Consider the following 16005-nt stretch of genomic DNA (forward strand, 5'->3'; position numbering starts at 1 on the left):
TTGTAGCAAAGTGTAATTTCTTCAGTGTGGTCACATGAAAAGATATAATAAAATATTTACAAAAATGTGAGGGGTGTACTCACTTTTGTAAGATACTGTATATCCCTTTGTGCTTTCATATTGGTCTTATCTATATATATATATATATATATATATATATATATATATATATATATATAATACACTTTTCAAATGTGCTTTAAAATGCATGGTTTTCCCTTTTATGAAGAAAATGATGACGCTATGCTGCTGGGCTGGTGTGAAATTATTTCCAGGGCTGTTTTTTGTGTGCTGTCTAGCCCTGCACACATCACTCCTCACTCACCAGGCAAACCAAATGAATAATTTATTGGGGAAGGGGGGGTGGTCACACCAGCTTTAAAGCCCTCCCCTCTGCATCTGCTGCTGTCCGTCACCTGTAGGACAGCACAGTAACAGGCAGCAGCAGCACACACTACACAGCCAGCTCAAGTGAGCCCTCTGCCCAGACTCAAGTGTGCGATCACTGAGGCCTGCCAGACCACACTGGAACAGGCCGCAGCCCAGCCCTTTAGTTGGCGTGAGGGGGGCATTGGGTGGAGCATGGACTGGACTTACTTTAAAATGTGGGAGGAGTTATCACATTTACCTTTGGGCTGAAGCCCCTGGTCTTTTTCCCAGCAACTTTTCCTAGCAACACCCCTGGTCACAAAAAGCAAGTTGGTGGCTCTATAGCTTGCAGTTTGCTTTCATGATTAAACCAACAGTTAGTTTGTGGCGTGTACGTACTGTTACCGCCATAAGCGTAAAGCAGTGGCAGTAAAGGGTATAAGTTAAACTCCAAAAGGTGCAGAAGAACTGGGGTTGAGTTGCTGGCATTGGAGAGCTGAAATCGAAATGGACCAGAGCTTGGAGCTTGAAGCTGGAACGGACAGGATGCAGCTGCTCCTTGTAAACAATACTCTAGTAGCAAATCAAGTGCGCTTAAAATATCTGAATGCCAGGATTAAAGAAACAGTTTGATGCATTTTCTTCCTAGGTTTATATTTCATAATATGCTAACTTTCATGTGAAGCCATTACATCCACTTTATCATCCTAGTTAGGCTACTGTCATCTTTGCAATGTTTGCAGCAGGGAAAAAAGTTAAAGCTTTCTCATTTACATACAGTATATGAATCAGTGTTCAGAATATGAGACATGTCTGGTGGCCAGTAATGCCAAATGAACACTACAAGGGGTATAAATTTACAATCCTCTCTGGCGACTGTGTTAACTTGGCTGAGGGGAGGGGGGGGGAGTGGTTAGGACAACAACCGTTACTACTGTTAAAGCTTATTTTATCTATACTTAACTGCTTATTTTTTAGCACATCGTGTTGATTATTGATGCACTTGTGTGTTGCATTGATGTGTAGTTTTTTTGGAAGGAGCCAAACTTTATTGTTTTTACTGTAACATGCCTTGCAGCTTGCTGTGATGCACTGTGATGTGCTGCATTATGTTTTAGCCCCCATTCACATCGGCACGATTTGACATGCGATTTGACATATTGCCGGCAACAGCATGGTCTAAAACGGTGTGACGCCAACTTTGCGGCACTGCGTCGATTTCCAAAAGTAGTTCCTGCGCTACTTTTGGAGACTTCAATAGACATTCGTGCATGAACCCGCACAGATAGCCCCCGAACTCGCACTTAAATACTGGTTTAAAATCGTGCAGGTTCCAACTGCACTTGCACGATTTCAAACCCGCATTTAGTGTGAACAAGGGCTAAATGGAGAATTTTCAATCATCACCCAGTGCAAAGTGCTGGTATACATCAAGCCTCTTGGAAACCATGGATTTTTTTCTTCTTATTGCATTGGGCCTGTGTTAAAAGAGTTGTAAAGGCAGAAGGGATTTTTTTTTATCTTAACGCATTCTATGCATTAGGATAAAAAGCCTTCTGTGAGTAGCAGCCTCCCCAGCACCCCCTAATACTTACCAAGCCCTGTCTCTATCCAGTGGTGTCCCTGAGTCTCTTGGCCTTCTGGGACTCTTCCTCCTGATTGGCTGAGACACAGCAGCGGCACCACTGGCTCCCGCTACTATCAATGTCAGTTAGCCAATCAGACTAGAGGGGGCAGGGCCAAATGGCAGCTCCATGTCTAAATTGAAAATATTTTTTTTTTCCTGCAAAAACATACATTATTATTATTTTTGTTTCTAAAGGAAAACTTATCCTTTAGGCTGGGCTCACACTTGTGCAAAGCCAGACATCGCTTATGATTTGCAGTGCATTGCTATGCACATCACATGCGATGTCTGTGGGATGCAAATTCAGCCATCCATCTGAATTTGCATCCCATTTGGGCCAAAATGGTGCAGGACCCTTTTTTTGATCAGCTGGAATCAAATCACATGCACATCAATCGGATTTAGGGGTAACATTAACTTTACACTGACACCTGCAGCGGTTTGCAGAGAGCAGTGTTTACTGCTGCAAGCCAGATGCAATGCGGAAACCACACAGAAATCACAGTGGTTCCTACATCGAATTAGTGTGATCCCAACCTTGAAGTTCAGCTCTAGCCAGCATTTGGAGGGGGGTTTTTTGGTACCTCAGGCCAGTGATTGGGACTTTATGGGCTAGTATAAAATGTAGATTGGTTTGAAAAGCAGGGTTTTTTTATTCCAAAAAAAGAATGATAATACATAAATACAATAATCACAGGAGGTGTGGGTTATAGACCCGGAAGTCAGTTGAAGCGACACGTCATGCACACCACTGCGCATGCGCGGGCATAATAAAAAGGCCGGGAATTGAAACAAGGCGCCACTTCCCTCCAGCCGAGGGAACGATAGGACGCCAGGACCCTGCCGCTCTGCAAGACTGCCCCTCGAGGAATGCCACAATAGTAAGTAAACCACAATGCGATTCAATGCATTGATGGTTTCCTTCATGCTAACTCCTAGAAAGTAAAAGCACTTTTGTATCTTTATCACCAACAGAAATACTTTAACAAAGCCTAAGCGAACACCGCCTGGTGGCCAAAAACGGGTACTACACCCTTTCCTTATTTCACAAATGTACGTAACAAACCAAGTATCCTATATATCAGGGGTAATGAATTAAAATTCAAGGAGGTCCGGTCGCAAAAATTTTCTTTGGGCCGAGGTCCAAATCTGAAGTCTGTGCTATGACTCCGAAAGATGGGCAAAACAAAACGTGCACATCAGCGTTGCTCTTAACATAAAATATGCCCATTTGAGTGCCCCTTAAAATAAAATGTGTCCATCAGCGTGACCCTTAGCATAAAATTTGCCCATCAGCGTGACCCTTAACATAAAATAAGGGGCACGCTGATGGGCAAATTTTATGTAAGGGGCACTCTGATGGACACATTTTATGTTAAGGGGCACTCAAATGGGCAAATTTTATGTTAGGGTGCACTCTGATAGGCACATTTTATGTTAGGGGGCACGCTGATGGGCACATTTTATGTTAGGGGGCACGCTGATGGGCACATTTTATGTTAGGGGGCACGCTGATGGGCACATTTTATGTTAGGGGCACTCTGTTGGGCACATTTTATGTTAGGGGGCATTCTGTTGGGCACATTTTGTTAGGGGGCACGCTGATGGGCAAAACAAAACGTGTCCATCAGCGTTGCTCTTAACATAAAATATGCCCATTAGAGTGCCCCCTAACATAAAATGTGCCCATCAGCGTGACCCTTAGCATAAAATTTGCCCATCAGCGTGACCCTTAACATAAAATAAGGGCAACGCTGATGGGCACATTTTATGTTAGGGGGCACTCTGATGGCCATATTTTATGTTAGGGGGCACACTGAGGCACATTTTATGTTAGGGGGCACTCTGATGGGCATATTTTATGTTAGGGGGCACTCTGATGGGAACATTTTATGTTAAGGGGCGTGCTGATGGGCAAAACAAAACGTGTCCATCGGCGTTGCTCTTAACATAAAATATGCCCATTAGAGTGCCCATTAACATTAAATATGCCCATTAGAGTGCCCCTTAACATAAAATATACCCATCAGTGTGACCCTTAACGTAAAATAAGGCGCACGCTGATGGGCACATTCTATGTTAGGGGGCACTCTAATGGACATATTTTATTTTATGGGGCACTCTAATGGGCACAAATGTGCCCATCTGTGTGCCCCTTAACAAAATATGCCCATAAGTCTGTATTTTATAAAATTAAGCAACCGCCTAAATAAATGTGCCCCACATACCTTTGGGAGCGGAAAATGCCAGAGCCAGGAGCCGCGAACATCAGGGGGCGGGGCGCGCATGTGATATCACGCCCCAGCTCGGGGCTAGGCTGAGTGTGAGAGTCAGGACTCGGAGCCGCAGTTAGGAGCAGGGGGCGGGGCGGGGCGTGCACGTGACGTCACGCCCCAACTCGCGGCCGATGACACCTCTGACAGAACACTGGCTGGGAGGAAGCCGAAGAAGAAGCAGGGGGCGGGGCGCACACACGGGATGTCACTGGTTGCTGGGACACCCGCGGTCCCAGCAAACCAATGACTATTTACATTGGCTGCCTGACGGGTCCGGGCGGAAGCATCGTGCGGGCCGCTCCTGGACCGCGGGCCGCCATTTAATGACGGCTGCTATATATGGTATATACATACATCAAGGAACTTTGATTCCTTTTTTCTAACAGACCTTTATGTCCTATTAGAACAAATAGGATCAAGATGGAGGATTCTCCCCTCCACTGATATCATCAAGTACTACATTGATTGTAAGAACTTTTAAGCCTGATTTTCTCTTTTTTTCATATTATATATATACACAAATACACATCTACCTATATCTTATACTGCAGAGACCAGTGCCCACCCCCAATTTCTGTGTGGAAACATAAGGATCAGACGCAAGGTCCCATGGCAGAACTCCTTTTTAAAGTATGTATATTATTAGCAACCAATGAAAAACCTTCCATTGGCAGCATAATATCCTACTAATCAATTAATATACTTACAGATACGGTGAAAATTTCCTTGACAAAGGCGTAAACCCGAAACGCGTAGGAATTTAAGGATATCTCTCCCTACAGACTTCACTCCATCCCAAGCGTGAATAGAGAGACATACCATTTGTCACCTATCACAAATGTCACCTCTTCTTTCTTATCTTCACCACACACTAATGGGTCTATAACCCACACCGCCTGTGATTATTGTATTATCATTCTTTTTTTGGAATAAAAAAAACCCTGCTTTTCAAACCAATCTACATTTTATACTAGCCCATAAAGTCCCAATCACTGGCCTGAGGTACCAAAAAAACCCCCTCCAAAATCTTCAAGGGATGAAGGCTAAAACCTATTACTAAGGTCTTGGGAATCGCACCCAAACAGCTCTAGCCAGCTAGCTAGCTCTTTACTTCAATAGAGGGCACTTTCACCCCAGGTCAATTTTCAGATTTTAGTGCTGTCGCACTTTCAATGACAATTGCGCAGTAATACAACACCGTACGCTAATGTATCGTTTTCTTCACAAAAAGTGCTTTTTGGTGTTTCTTTTTTTTTTTGCTAAAAAAAAAAAAACGACAAAAGACCAAAAATTTTGGGGGGAAAAAAAAAAGTTTTAGCTTCTAAAGACAAATATTTTAAATAAGTAATTCTTCTTCTACAAGGATGTGCTCAGATGAGGCTGCATTGATGGGCATTGGATGAGAAGGCACTAGTACGAAGCACTGATAGGTGCCACAAATAGGCGTCCCTGATGGGCACAGTCGAGGCTGCATGGTAATCAGTGCACTTCTGTTTAGTGCCCTGATTACCTTTACAAGTCTTCCCTGTTAGGAGATGCTGCTCATCAGCTCTCCTCACCTCACTCTGTCCTCTGTCAGTGAGAGAGAGGAAAAGCCTTGTTTACATGTGATCGGCTGTGAATGGACACAGCCGATCACATGTTTAAGAGCAGTGCTGCAACGACGTGTCGGCGTAATCGATTACGTCGACTACGGAAATAAGTCGGCATGCGTGAAAGGCGTTGACGCGTCACACTCATCTCCCGTGTAAATGGCGGTAATGGCTGCTTCTGCTCCTGGGGGAGAAAGTTCCAGCAGTCTACCACAAAAAGCTAGACCACGATCATCAAGGGTATGGGAATTCTTTAAACAGAGGCCAGATAAAATGGTCCTTTGTTCCCTTTGCAAAACCGAAATGGCGTCACACGGCCGCACAGCTGCAATGCACGAGCACCTCATTAGAAAACATCCTGGCGCTCTCCGACCTCAAAAGGATGAGCCATCTTTGTAAGTAATACTATTAGCACATACAATTAATATATGCTAGCTAGGTAATAATTACGATACATCATTTATTGGTGCAAGCTCAGTACCCATTTGTTGCTGCGTGCTTTACTTTGAACTTTGTAGTGGCCAGCTCACGTTCCACAAGGCACTGTAATTTAAGTGACATGTACCAAATTTGTCTCTGAGAGCCAGTCCACACTAGCGCGACTTGTCAGCCTGACAAGTCGCACTCCCTCGCAGTCCATTGACCGCTACAGGACCCGTTCTAATAGGAGCAACACAAGTACGCTCCGACTTAAAAAAAGGGTCCTGTACTACTTCGGGGCGACCTTGGAGCGACTTGCATAGACTTCCATTATATGAAGTCCCTGCAAGTCGCTCCGAAGTCGTGGTGCATGGTAATGCACAAGTCGCCCCCGAAGTAGTAAGGAGTCGTGTTGCATTAGTGTGAATCAACTCTTAGAGCCGGTTCACACTGGGGCGACTAGTCAGGCGACCTGGTCGCCTGCCATAGATTAGCACAGGACCCGTTCTAATAGGAGTGACACAAGTCGCTCCGACTTAGAAAAAGGGTCCTGAGCTTCTTTGGGGCGACCTGGAGCGACCTGCATTGACTTCAATGATATGAAGTCTGTGCAGGTCTCTCCGAGGTCGTCCCGGCAAGTCGGGTCGCTGCTATGTGAACCGGCTCTTAGAGCCGGTTCACACTACCACGACCAGAAAGTTGGAAGAGACTTGGAAGAGACTTGGAAGAGACTTGGAAGAGACTTGGAAGAGACTTGGAAGAGACTTGGAAGAGACTTGGAAGAGACTTGGAAGAGACTTGGAAGAGACTTGGAAGAGACTTGGAAGAGACTTGGAAGAGACTTGGAAGAGACTTGGAAGAGACTTGGAAGAGACTTGGAAGAGACTTGGAAGAGACTTGGAAGAGACTTGGAAGAGACTTGGAAGAGACTTGGAAGAGACTTGGAAGAGACTTGGAAGAGACTTGGAAGAGACTTGGAAGAGACTTGGAAGAGACTTGGAAGAGACTGGCGACTTTGTCTGTGGGGAATGCCTGGCTAATCTCTTTCTTCTTCCTGGAAAGTCTGATAACAAGTCGCTTCAATTAAGATAAGAAGGCGACTCCCATTGAAGTATATGGGACAGTCAGATCACAGGTCGCCTCAAAGTAGTACAGGACCCTTTTCTGAAGTCGGAGCAACTTCAGTAGTGCCAATTAAGACGGCACTGATTAACATTGCTTTTGTTATGTCAAGCGACCTGGGGCTACACAAGTCGCCTCACAAGTCGTGCTAGTGTGAATGGGCTCTTATCCTTCATTATTTACAGTTCAAGTTTAAGATTTCCAAAACAAGCAAAAACAAGTATAATAATAATGTTTGCAAAATGCATTTATAAAGAAAAACTTAAATTAATACAATGAGGAGTTCTAGATGAAGACCTTACCTTTTGTAGCATTGACAATTCCTCCCCTCACAAATGTTTTAACTTTGCTGGCATCACTTCCTTCAAAAGCAGCTAAAAACTCTTCATAAATCTCTGCAGCAGCCTTTTCATCTTCCTGTAAAGTAAAAGAAAGATCGGTTTCCATGCTCCAGCATCAGACTGAGTTCAGCAAGTGACAGCTCCTGATCTAATATTATGTATTCTTGTGTTGTCATGGGATCAGGACTTGATACTGCTTGTGAACCCTGCAAACTTTTCTCTTCAGAATAGGAACGTGTTCAAAGTATGCAAGTTGCACACTAGAATAGACTAAGCAGAAACCTGATGCACTGGTACTATTCATGTGACACAGGAAAGTCTTTTTATACTTCTGAATATTATGGCCTGCAGTAAGAGTGTGGAGGAGAGCAATTAGAATTCTTGCATGAACCCAAAAGTGGCTTGATCTGTTTGGGTTTCGGTTTAGAAACAATTCTGCAGGAAAGGACCCTTTGTTCGCTTTGGAAATAACATAGAAGTTGGCAACACGACCTAAATAAATATTTTGATATGAAGTTACAAATGAGTCCTGCTAACAGCCTATTGCATTTGGAAACGTGCAGATGCGAATGAATGGTAATGCAAGCACATTGCGCATGTGGTCCCGGTATATTTTCCCCCTTAATGACCAGACCATTTTTGCGATTTGGCACTGCGCTATTTTAACAGACAATTGCACGGCCGTGCGACACGGTACCAAAATTAAATTAATGTCCATTTTTCCCCACAAATAGAGCTTTCTTTTGCTGGTATTTGATCACCTGTGCGATTTTAATTTTTTGCAGTATAAACAAAAAAAAAAAATATATATATATATATATATATATATATATATATATATATATATATATATATATATATATATATATATATATATATATATATATATATATATATATATATATATAATTTTTTTTTTTTTTTTTTTTTCCACATTCTGCTATACAACATTGCCAAAGAAATTTAAAAAAATCTAAAATTTTCATCCTTTAAGGCCAATTTGTATTCTGCTACATATTTTTGGTAAAAAAAATTGCAATAAGCGTATTTTGACTGGTTTGCGCAAAAGTTGTCGCCTCTACAAACTAGGGGAAAGATTTATATCAGTTTTATTTATTTTTTACTAGTAATGGCAGCAAACTGCAATTATTAGCGGTACTGCGACATTGCGGCAGACAGATCGGACCCCTGACATTTTTGACACTTTTGGGGGTACCAGTGACATTACTATAGTAATCAGTGCTAAAAATATGCGCTATTACTGTACTGACACTGGCAGGGAAGGGGTTAATCCAAGGGTTATCAAGGGGTTATTTTTGAGGCTAGGGGAGTGTTTTATAACTGTATGGGGGACTTGTGAAATGATCATAGAGATCTGTGATCCTATATAGAAGGATCACAGGCGCTCTGATCATTTCACAGAGAACGGTCAGCTGTGTTTACAACAGCTGACGGTCCTTCTCCCAGCGGGGAGCAATCGCCGGTCCCGTGGATCAGCGCCCCTGCTTCCTAGTGGGGGCGGGAGCACGCGGAAGCCACCCAGCACCACTCCAGGGAACCGAAGTACCCCTACGTAGATTCGCGCAGCCGAGCCAGCCTGCTGCAATAAACTGCGGCGGGCAGTCAGCAAGTGGTTAAAAAAATGCCTTTAGAATCACTTTAATGTTCTGATTAAAATTCCACTTCCTGCTTGTTCCCTATTCACTGCAGAGAGGAATGAAGTGTGGGTGGTAATAAAACAATTCCATTCCTCTCCTTTCACCAACTACATGAAGGCTCAGAAACACCCACAGTAACTGCCACAGCTGCTTCAAGTGACTCCAATAGCCTGCCCTCAAACTACAGAGACTCAAAGGATCATGGGACATGTAGTATCAGAACTGGTAAAGGAAGGAAACAGGAAGTCAGAGAACTCTGAGATTCATCCAGGTAGAGAGAAGTGACATCAGACACAGAAACCTGCTTTACACAGCTAAGAAAAGGTAAGTTACACATTAACTGACACTGGGGATGTGATTCATTTACATGCACAATGCATCTTTTGTTTTGGGGGAGGAAAATCTGGAGTTCTTTAAAAAAGGTACTTTTAGAACTACAGTAAACCCCCTTCCATCGCGGGGGTTACGTTACGGACCCAGCCGCGAAAAGTGAAAAACCCTATTAAAATACACTGTAGGCATGTTTTTTTACTGTCACTATACGTGTAAAAGCTTTTTGAGGTCTTTAAAACACACTTCAAACAATAGAAACTCATTTAAACACATACATGATACTGAGAGATAGAGCAAGAGCTATGGAAAACACAAAAATATTTCATTTTTAATGATTTATATAGTAAAATAACATTACAGAAAAAAAAAAAAATGCAATATACCGGGACCACAAAAACTGAACCGCGATGGAGCGGGGATTTACTGTACTTTCTTTTGTTACATTACTGGACAATATGCTATATATCTAAAGGGTTTTTTTATTTAAAATAAGAAATGTAAAAGCTTCTGTAAACAAGCAGCATATTCGGAGTCTGTATAATTTTTAAACTATTATACTTTTATAAGTCCTATGCATGCAATGTATTTATTTAGTGACTGCAAAGCAAGCCTACACTGCCCAAAACGGAACATGGCATCAATATGACAGTCACATTTTTCCAAACATGCCTGTTGATCTGGAACATCAATCCAAACAAAAGCATGCATACAAGTCCTGCGAAAGTGCCCCTTCTAGTAGTGGAGACCAGTGATTGTACGCTGCAGTCTGTGCCTGCCAACAACCTATCACCTCAACGTGATCTCATCATGGCACTGGAGTCTATAGGACCTGAGAGGACCCTACAATTGGTCAGATAAAAGGAAGTCTCCATGACACCCAAGAAGCTATAAGGGGCATCTGAAGTAGAACCCCTGTGGGAAAGAGAAGAGACTCAGGACCTGGCACATCAAGTGACCACGAATTTAGGTAAGTGACAGGTGATTTTTATGTATGCTTTAAAAATAGGTCTACAAGCCAGCCTATTTCATGAATAGACATGGGTTACACCAAGTTGGTGGTTTGAATTGAATACATTACTTTTACCTAGTAAGGGGTTTATCTTGGTGGGGGGCATGGGACCAAGTTGAGGTAACCCATATAAAAGCATTTTTTTTTATTTTAAGAGGTTAGTGTAAGATTTAATAGATAATAGATGCCACAAACTAATGTCTTTGAAATTTAGTGTGATCCCTTTTAATAAGTATATGTGATACCAAGCTTTTTTAAGCAACAAAAGAACCTTACTGGAAAAACTCCCCAAAAGATAAGTCACTATCTTCAATACAACATGTCTCAGAAAACAAGCTGAAATGTAACGGTTGTACGAACAACTCAACTAAAGAGGCAAAAATTCTGTGTAACATGGAGTATAAGTCCCGGTTCACACTTCTGCGATGCGGGAACGCTGCGAATATGCAGCGTGTTCCTGCATCGCATCGGCACCCCTGGCAGTTCACACTGGCATATGCGATACGCAGGGGGTGTCAATTAAAACTTAACGACACCCCCCCAGTTGAGTTTGCATATCGCAGTGCGATCTGCAAGTTCGCACAGAAACTGATCGCACTACTGTGAATCACCATGCGATCCGATTCTGCTGCAGTTAAAAAACAAACTGTATGGCTGAAATTTGCACCGCACAGAGATCGCATGTAATTTAGGAGCAGTGCGCGTTTCGAATTACATGCGATCTCTGTAATCGCACTAATGTGAACCGGCACTTAAGCCACAATAACCACTTGCCGACCAGCCGCCATAGTTTTACGGTGGCAGGTCGGCTCTGTTACGTGAAACAACGTACCTGTATGTCGCTTCATGTAACAGATAGTGGGGGCGTGCACACGTGCCCATTAGCTAGAGGGGGAGCCGATCAGCGGGTCCGATAGACGCAATGTCTGCACCCACGATCACCCCCCATGGAGATAGAAAGGCGGTCTGCCGATGTAAATAGGGCAGACCGCTGTTCCGTCAGTGATGACCGCAGGGATCTTGTGTTCCTCCTATTCAGTGAGAACAACCCCTACACAGTTAGCATCCCCTAGGGGCACATTTAACCCTTTGATTGCCCCTGGTGTTAACCTTTTTCCTGCCAGTGTCATTAGTACAGTAACAGTGTATATTTTTAGCACTGATTACAGTAGTAATGTCACTGGTCCCCTCAAAAGTGTCAGTTAGGGGTCCGATCTGTCCACTGCAATGTCACAGTCCCGCAAAAAAAAACGCTGATCGCCGCAAATTAGCCGCTGGATTGCTTTTACAGGCAGCGGGAGGGGTAATCTTCACCCCCTTCCCCCCGCACCTTTTTTAAAAAATGTTTAAAGTGCCCCCGTCCCCTTGTGCGCAGAAGGGAATGCATACGTAGGTCGCGCCCACATACGTAAATGGTAATCGCACCAAACATGAGGCATTGCCACAAACATTATAGCAAGAGCAATAATTCGAGCACTAGACCTCATCTGTAAATCTAAACTGGTAACCTGTAAAGATTTTTAAAGCGCTGCCTACGGAAATGTTTAAGTACCATAGTTTGGCGTAATTTCACTACTATGCGCAATTTTAAAGCATGACAGGGATAGTGAGTCTGACTTCCTAAAAGACTCCGTAGCTGCCAGGTAAACCCTAATTGCCCGGACCGCATCCAAGACATGCAAAGCAATTTCCTTTGGATATTTTGGCCTGGGGCACAGGGAAGGCAACATAATGTGGTTTATTTACTAAAGACAAATCCACTGTGCACTACAAGTGCACGTTAAAGTGCATTGCAAGTGCACTTGGAAGTGCAGTCGCTGTAGATCTAAAGGGGACATGCAAGGAAAATTGAAAAAAATCATCTTTGCTTGCACATGATCAGATGATAGAAATCATTAAAGCTTCCCCTCATTTCAGATCTTCCCCTTAGATCTCAAGTGACTGCACTTCCAAGTACACTTGCAATGCATTTGTAGAGGGCAGTGGATTTGCCTTTAGTAAATCAACCCCAATGTCTTCATTCAAATGAAAAAGAGACAACCTGAGGAAGGAACGACGGACAGGGACGAAGAACCACCTTATCTCTGTGAACCATCAAGTAAAGTAAACTACAGGATAACACCGCCATTTATGACACCCTGCACGCAGAAGCGACAGCCACCAAGAAGGCTACATTCTGGGACAGCATAAGCACGGGAAACTCCCAAAGATTCTGAAAAGGAAGCTTCTGAAGGACTGAGAGACACCAATTGAGGTCCGAAGGCAGCAACCGAGACCACACTGGAGGGGCCAAGTGCCTAAATCCCTGAAGAAAAGTACGTACCAGGAAGTATCTGGTCAAGGGCCGTTGAAAGGACACCGCTAAGGCTGACACCTGACCTTTGATAGTACTAAAGGACAGTTTCTGCTCAACTCCCCGTTGAAGAAAGATCAAGATCTGAGCCACCAAGAAAGAGCGAGGATGAACCCCAAGAGACTCACACCATGCAACGTAAGACTTCTACATACAGTGGTAGATCTTCCTAGAAGTAGATTTCCTAGGTTTTAACAGCTTTGGAATCACAGATGCAGGCAAACCTCTATCCATCAGCACCTGGCGTTTAACAGCCAAGCCATCAAAGCCAGGGACTGTAAAGCAGGATAGAAGATTGGTCCTTGGGACAGCAGGTCCTACCTGAGAGGAAGCATCCAAGGAACATCGGCGGCCGGCTGCACCAGATCGGCGTACCAAGCCCGGCGAGGCCAGTCCGGGACCACTAAGATAAGATTCCCTTCTGCCTCGATCCTGCGTCTGGGTAGAAGTTTGAGAGGAGGAAAGGCGTAAATCAGATGTTACTGACCCCACTGGGCCACCAGCAGCTACCTCCAGAGTCGCCAGGACACTTCTTGCCCCCCCCCTGGCGATTGACATAAGCCATGGCATTGTCCGATTGACATCCCTGAAGACGATCCGTGCAATGTTCCAGGGAGTCTGATCGCTCGGAGTTCCAAGACATTGATCGGTGGTCTGGACTCTTCCAGCGTCCAGATCCCCTGAGCAGAATTTTTGATAAACAATGCCCCCCCTAGCTGGACAGGCTGGCGTCTGTAGTGACCACTGACCAATACAGAGGGAGGAAGGATTTGCCCAGTCGAAGCACTGGAGAACGAAGCCACCATATCAGGGACTCCTTCGATCCCCGGCTCAGCCGTATCAGATTGTCCATAGACTGCGGAGTCTTGTTCCATTTGGACAGAATCTCCCTTTGCAGGGACCTCGTATGGAACTGTGCAAACGGAACCGCCTCGAAAGGCAGACCCCATCAGGCCCAGCACCCGCATGCAAGTCCAGAGACCCTCTTGCTGGACAGCAGGAGATTAATTGCAGCCTGCAGTTTCTGGAGCTTGTCCAGAGGAAGAACCACTCTGGCTAAGGCCGAGTCCAGAGTCAGACCCAGAAAGTCCAGCTTTGTGGACGGAACCAGAGCAGACTTCTGAAAATTCAGAATCCAGCCAAAATTCCCTTTGAGTTCGTATGGTGATATCCAGGTTTTCCTACAGAGCAGTAGGAGGCAGCAGGAGGTCATCCAAGTAGCCCAGTACTGCGATCCCCCATTGGCGTAACAACGCTAGCACCGGGGCTAACACTTTTGTGAAGACCCGAGGAGCAGAAGTGAGACCAAAGGGTACCGCCACAAACTGATAATGCTCCTCTCCCACGGCAAAGCGGTTTAAGTGCTGGTGACTGACACATATTGGAATGTGAAGGTAAGCATCCTTGATGTCGATTGAGGCAAGAATATCCCCCTAATGCAGAGAGACCACCACCGTGCGAATGGACTCCATCCTGAACTTCTGCACCTGCACAAAGCAGTTCAGTGCCTTGAAGTCCAGGATTGGATGCACCTTGCCTTCCTTACTGGGAACTGTAAACAGCTTTGAATAAAAACCCTGAAAACATTTTGAAGTCGGAACTGGGACAATCACCCCTTGAACTAACAGGTCTTGTACCACTCCAAACAGACCCTGGGACAGACGCAGGTTGGAAGGAAAGAACCTTGCCAGGGAAAAAGAGCAAAACTATCTTGTAGCTGGACCGAATTACTTTGTGGACCCACTTGTCTTGTAGGGAAGTCCACAGGTCCGGAAACCAGCAAAGACATCCCACCACCCCCGATAGGGGTGAGAGCACACCTTCATGCTAAAGGAGCCTTGACCGCGGGTATGGAGTAGCCCGCTCTCCGCTTGGCAGACCAGGTTTGTTTGGACCCTCCAGAGGAGGCCCTGAAAGGCTTTGAGCCCTTGTCAGTCGACCCTCAGGGACAAAAAAAAAAAAAAATTATGAGCCGAGAAAGGGGGCCCACATCTCCGACGATGGTCCTTGCCCTTAGTAGCCTGCGGAAGAAAGGTACTCTTTCCCCCTGGGAGACCTTTTAGGATGGCACATAAACTTTTATAGTGTGCCGCCAAACTGAGCTCAGAATGGCGGCATAACCTCTGGCATACAAGTCCAGCTCTACGGCCATTTCTCGCCACGCGCATCAGGAGCATGACAATGTCATTCACTATACCTCTTTTTATAAGTAACCCAAACCCACACAGGATGTTCAGCTTCCATTGTATGGGGACAGCATGAATGGCAGAACACTTCCTGTCCAGGCGCCTTTTTTTTTTCCTTAAGTCTGTGATGTAATTTCTGGTCCCGGCACCAGAGATATTGGGGGGGGGCAGAAAATGCTTGTAGATTGGCGATCTTACAGGAAATGGGAGCGAATACCTGTCATAACCAGCTACCTGCTCCCTTCCAAAAAGTGCCAAATGTGGCAGTGGAGGGGGGGAGTGGTAAGGTGCAAACAAGCAGAGCTTCCCCTTCTGGGCAGAGCTCTACTTTAAATGTGCCTACACTCAGGATAAAGGAGCGGAGAGAGACACCCTTGCACAGCAGCATTGTTGGTTGGGGGGGGGGGGGGTGTTTACTGTTAGATACACTAGCAGACTTAAATCACACTAAACTAACTGAAGCCAAACCCCAGCTAACACTTTATAAACAGTTACAACATACAAACTATTTTTTCTTTTTTGGGCTAAAGATTTTACATAAATTAAGCGGATTATTGTAAGCACCCAAGTCAGTGTTAAATGTTTTTTTCAACCCTCTAACCGCTACACCCACAGAACAGCTTATTCTGTGTAACAATAGACGTGCTGGCTAGATCAAATAGATGTTTGCTTTTAAGTTTGAAGTGTTAATAAACCCAGAGCACTGCATTCACTATATC

At 44.6% G+C, this 16005-nt stretch overlaps 1 protein-coding gene across 7 annotated transcripts in view; it reads right to left on the reverse strand.

Annotated features, from left to right (window-relative positions):
- Nucleotides 1–16005, reverse strand: part of U2SURP (U2 snRNP associated SURP domain containing) — a 196542-nt gene that overhangs the window by 153771 nt on the left and 26766 nt on the right. For all 7 annotated transcript variants that reach the window (XM_082249020.1, XM_082249017.1, XM_082249016.1 and 4 more), the window contains exon 3: nucleotides 7709–7823. In XM_082249020.1, the coding sequence (XP_082105146.1) occupies nucleotides 7709–7823 (115 nt within the window). The remainder of the gene's footprint in view (nucleotides 1–7708; nucleotides 7824–16005) is intronic.

This window comes from Pelophylax lessonae (assembly GCF_965119305.1).
Source record: "Pelophylax lessonae genome assembly, chromosome: 3".
Lineage (NCBI taxonomy): Eukaryota > Metazoa > Chordata > Amphibia > Anura > Ranidae > Pelophylax > Pelophylax lessonae.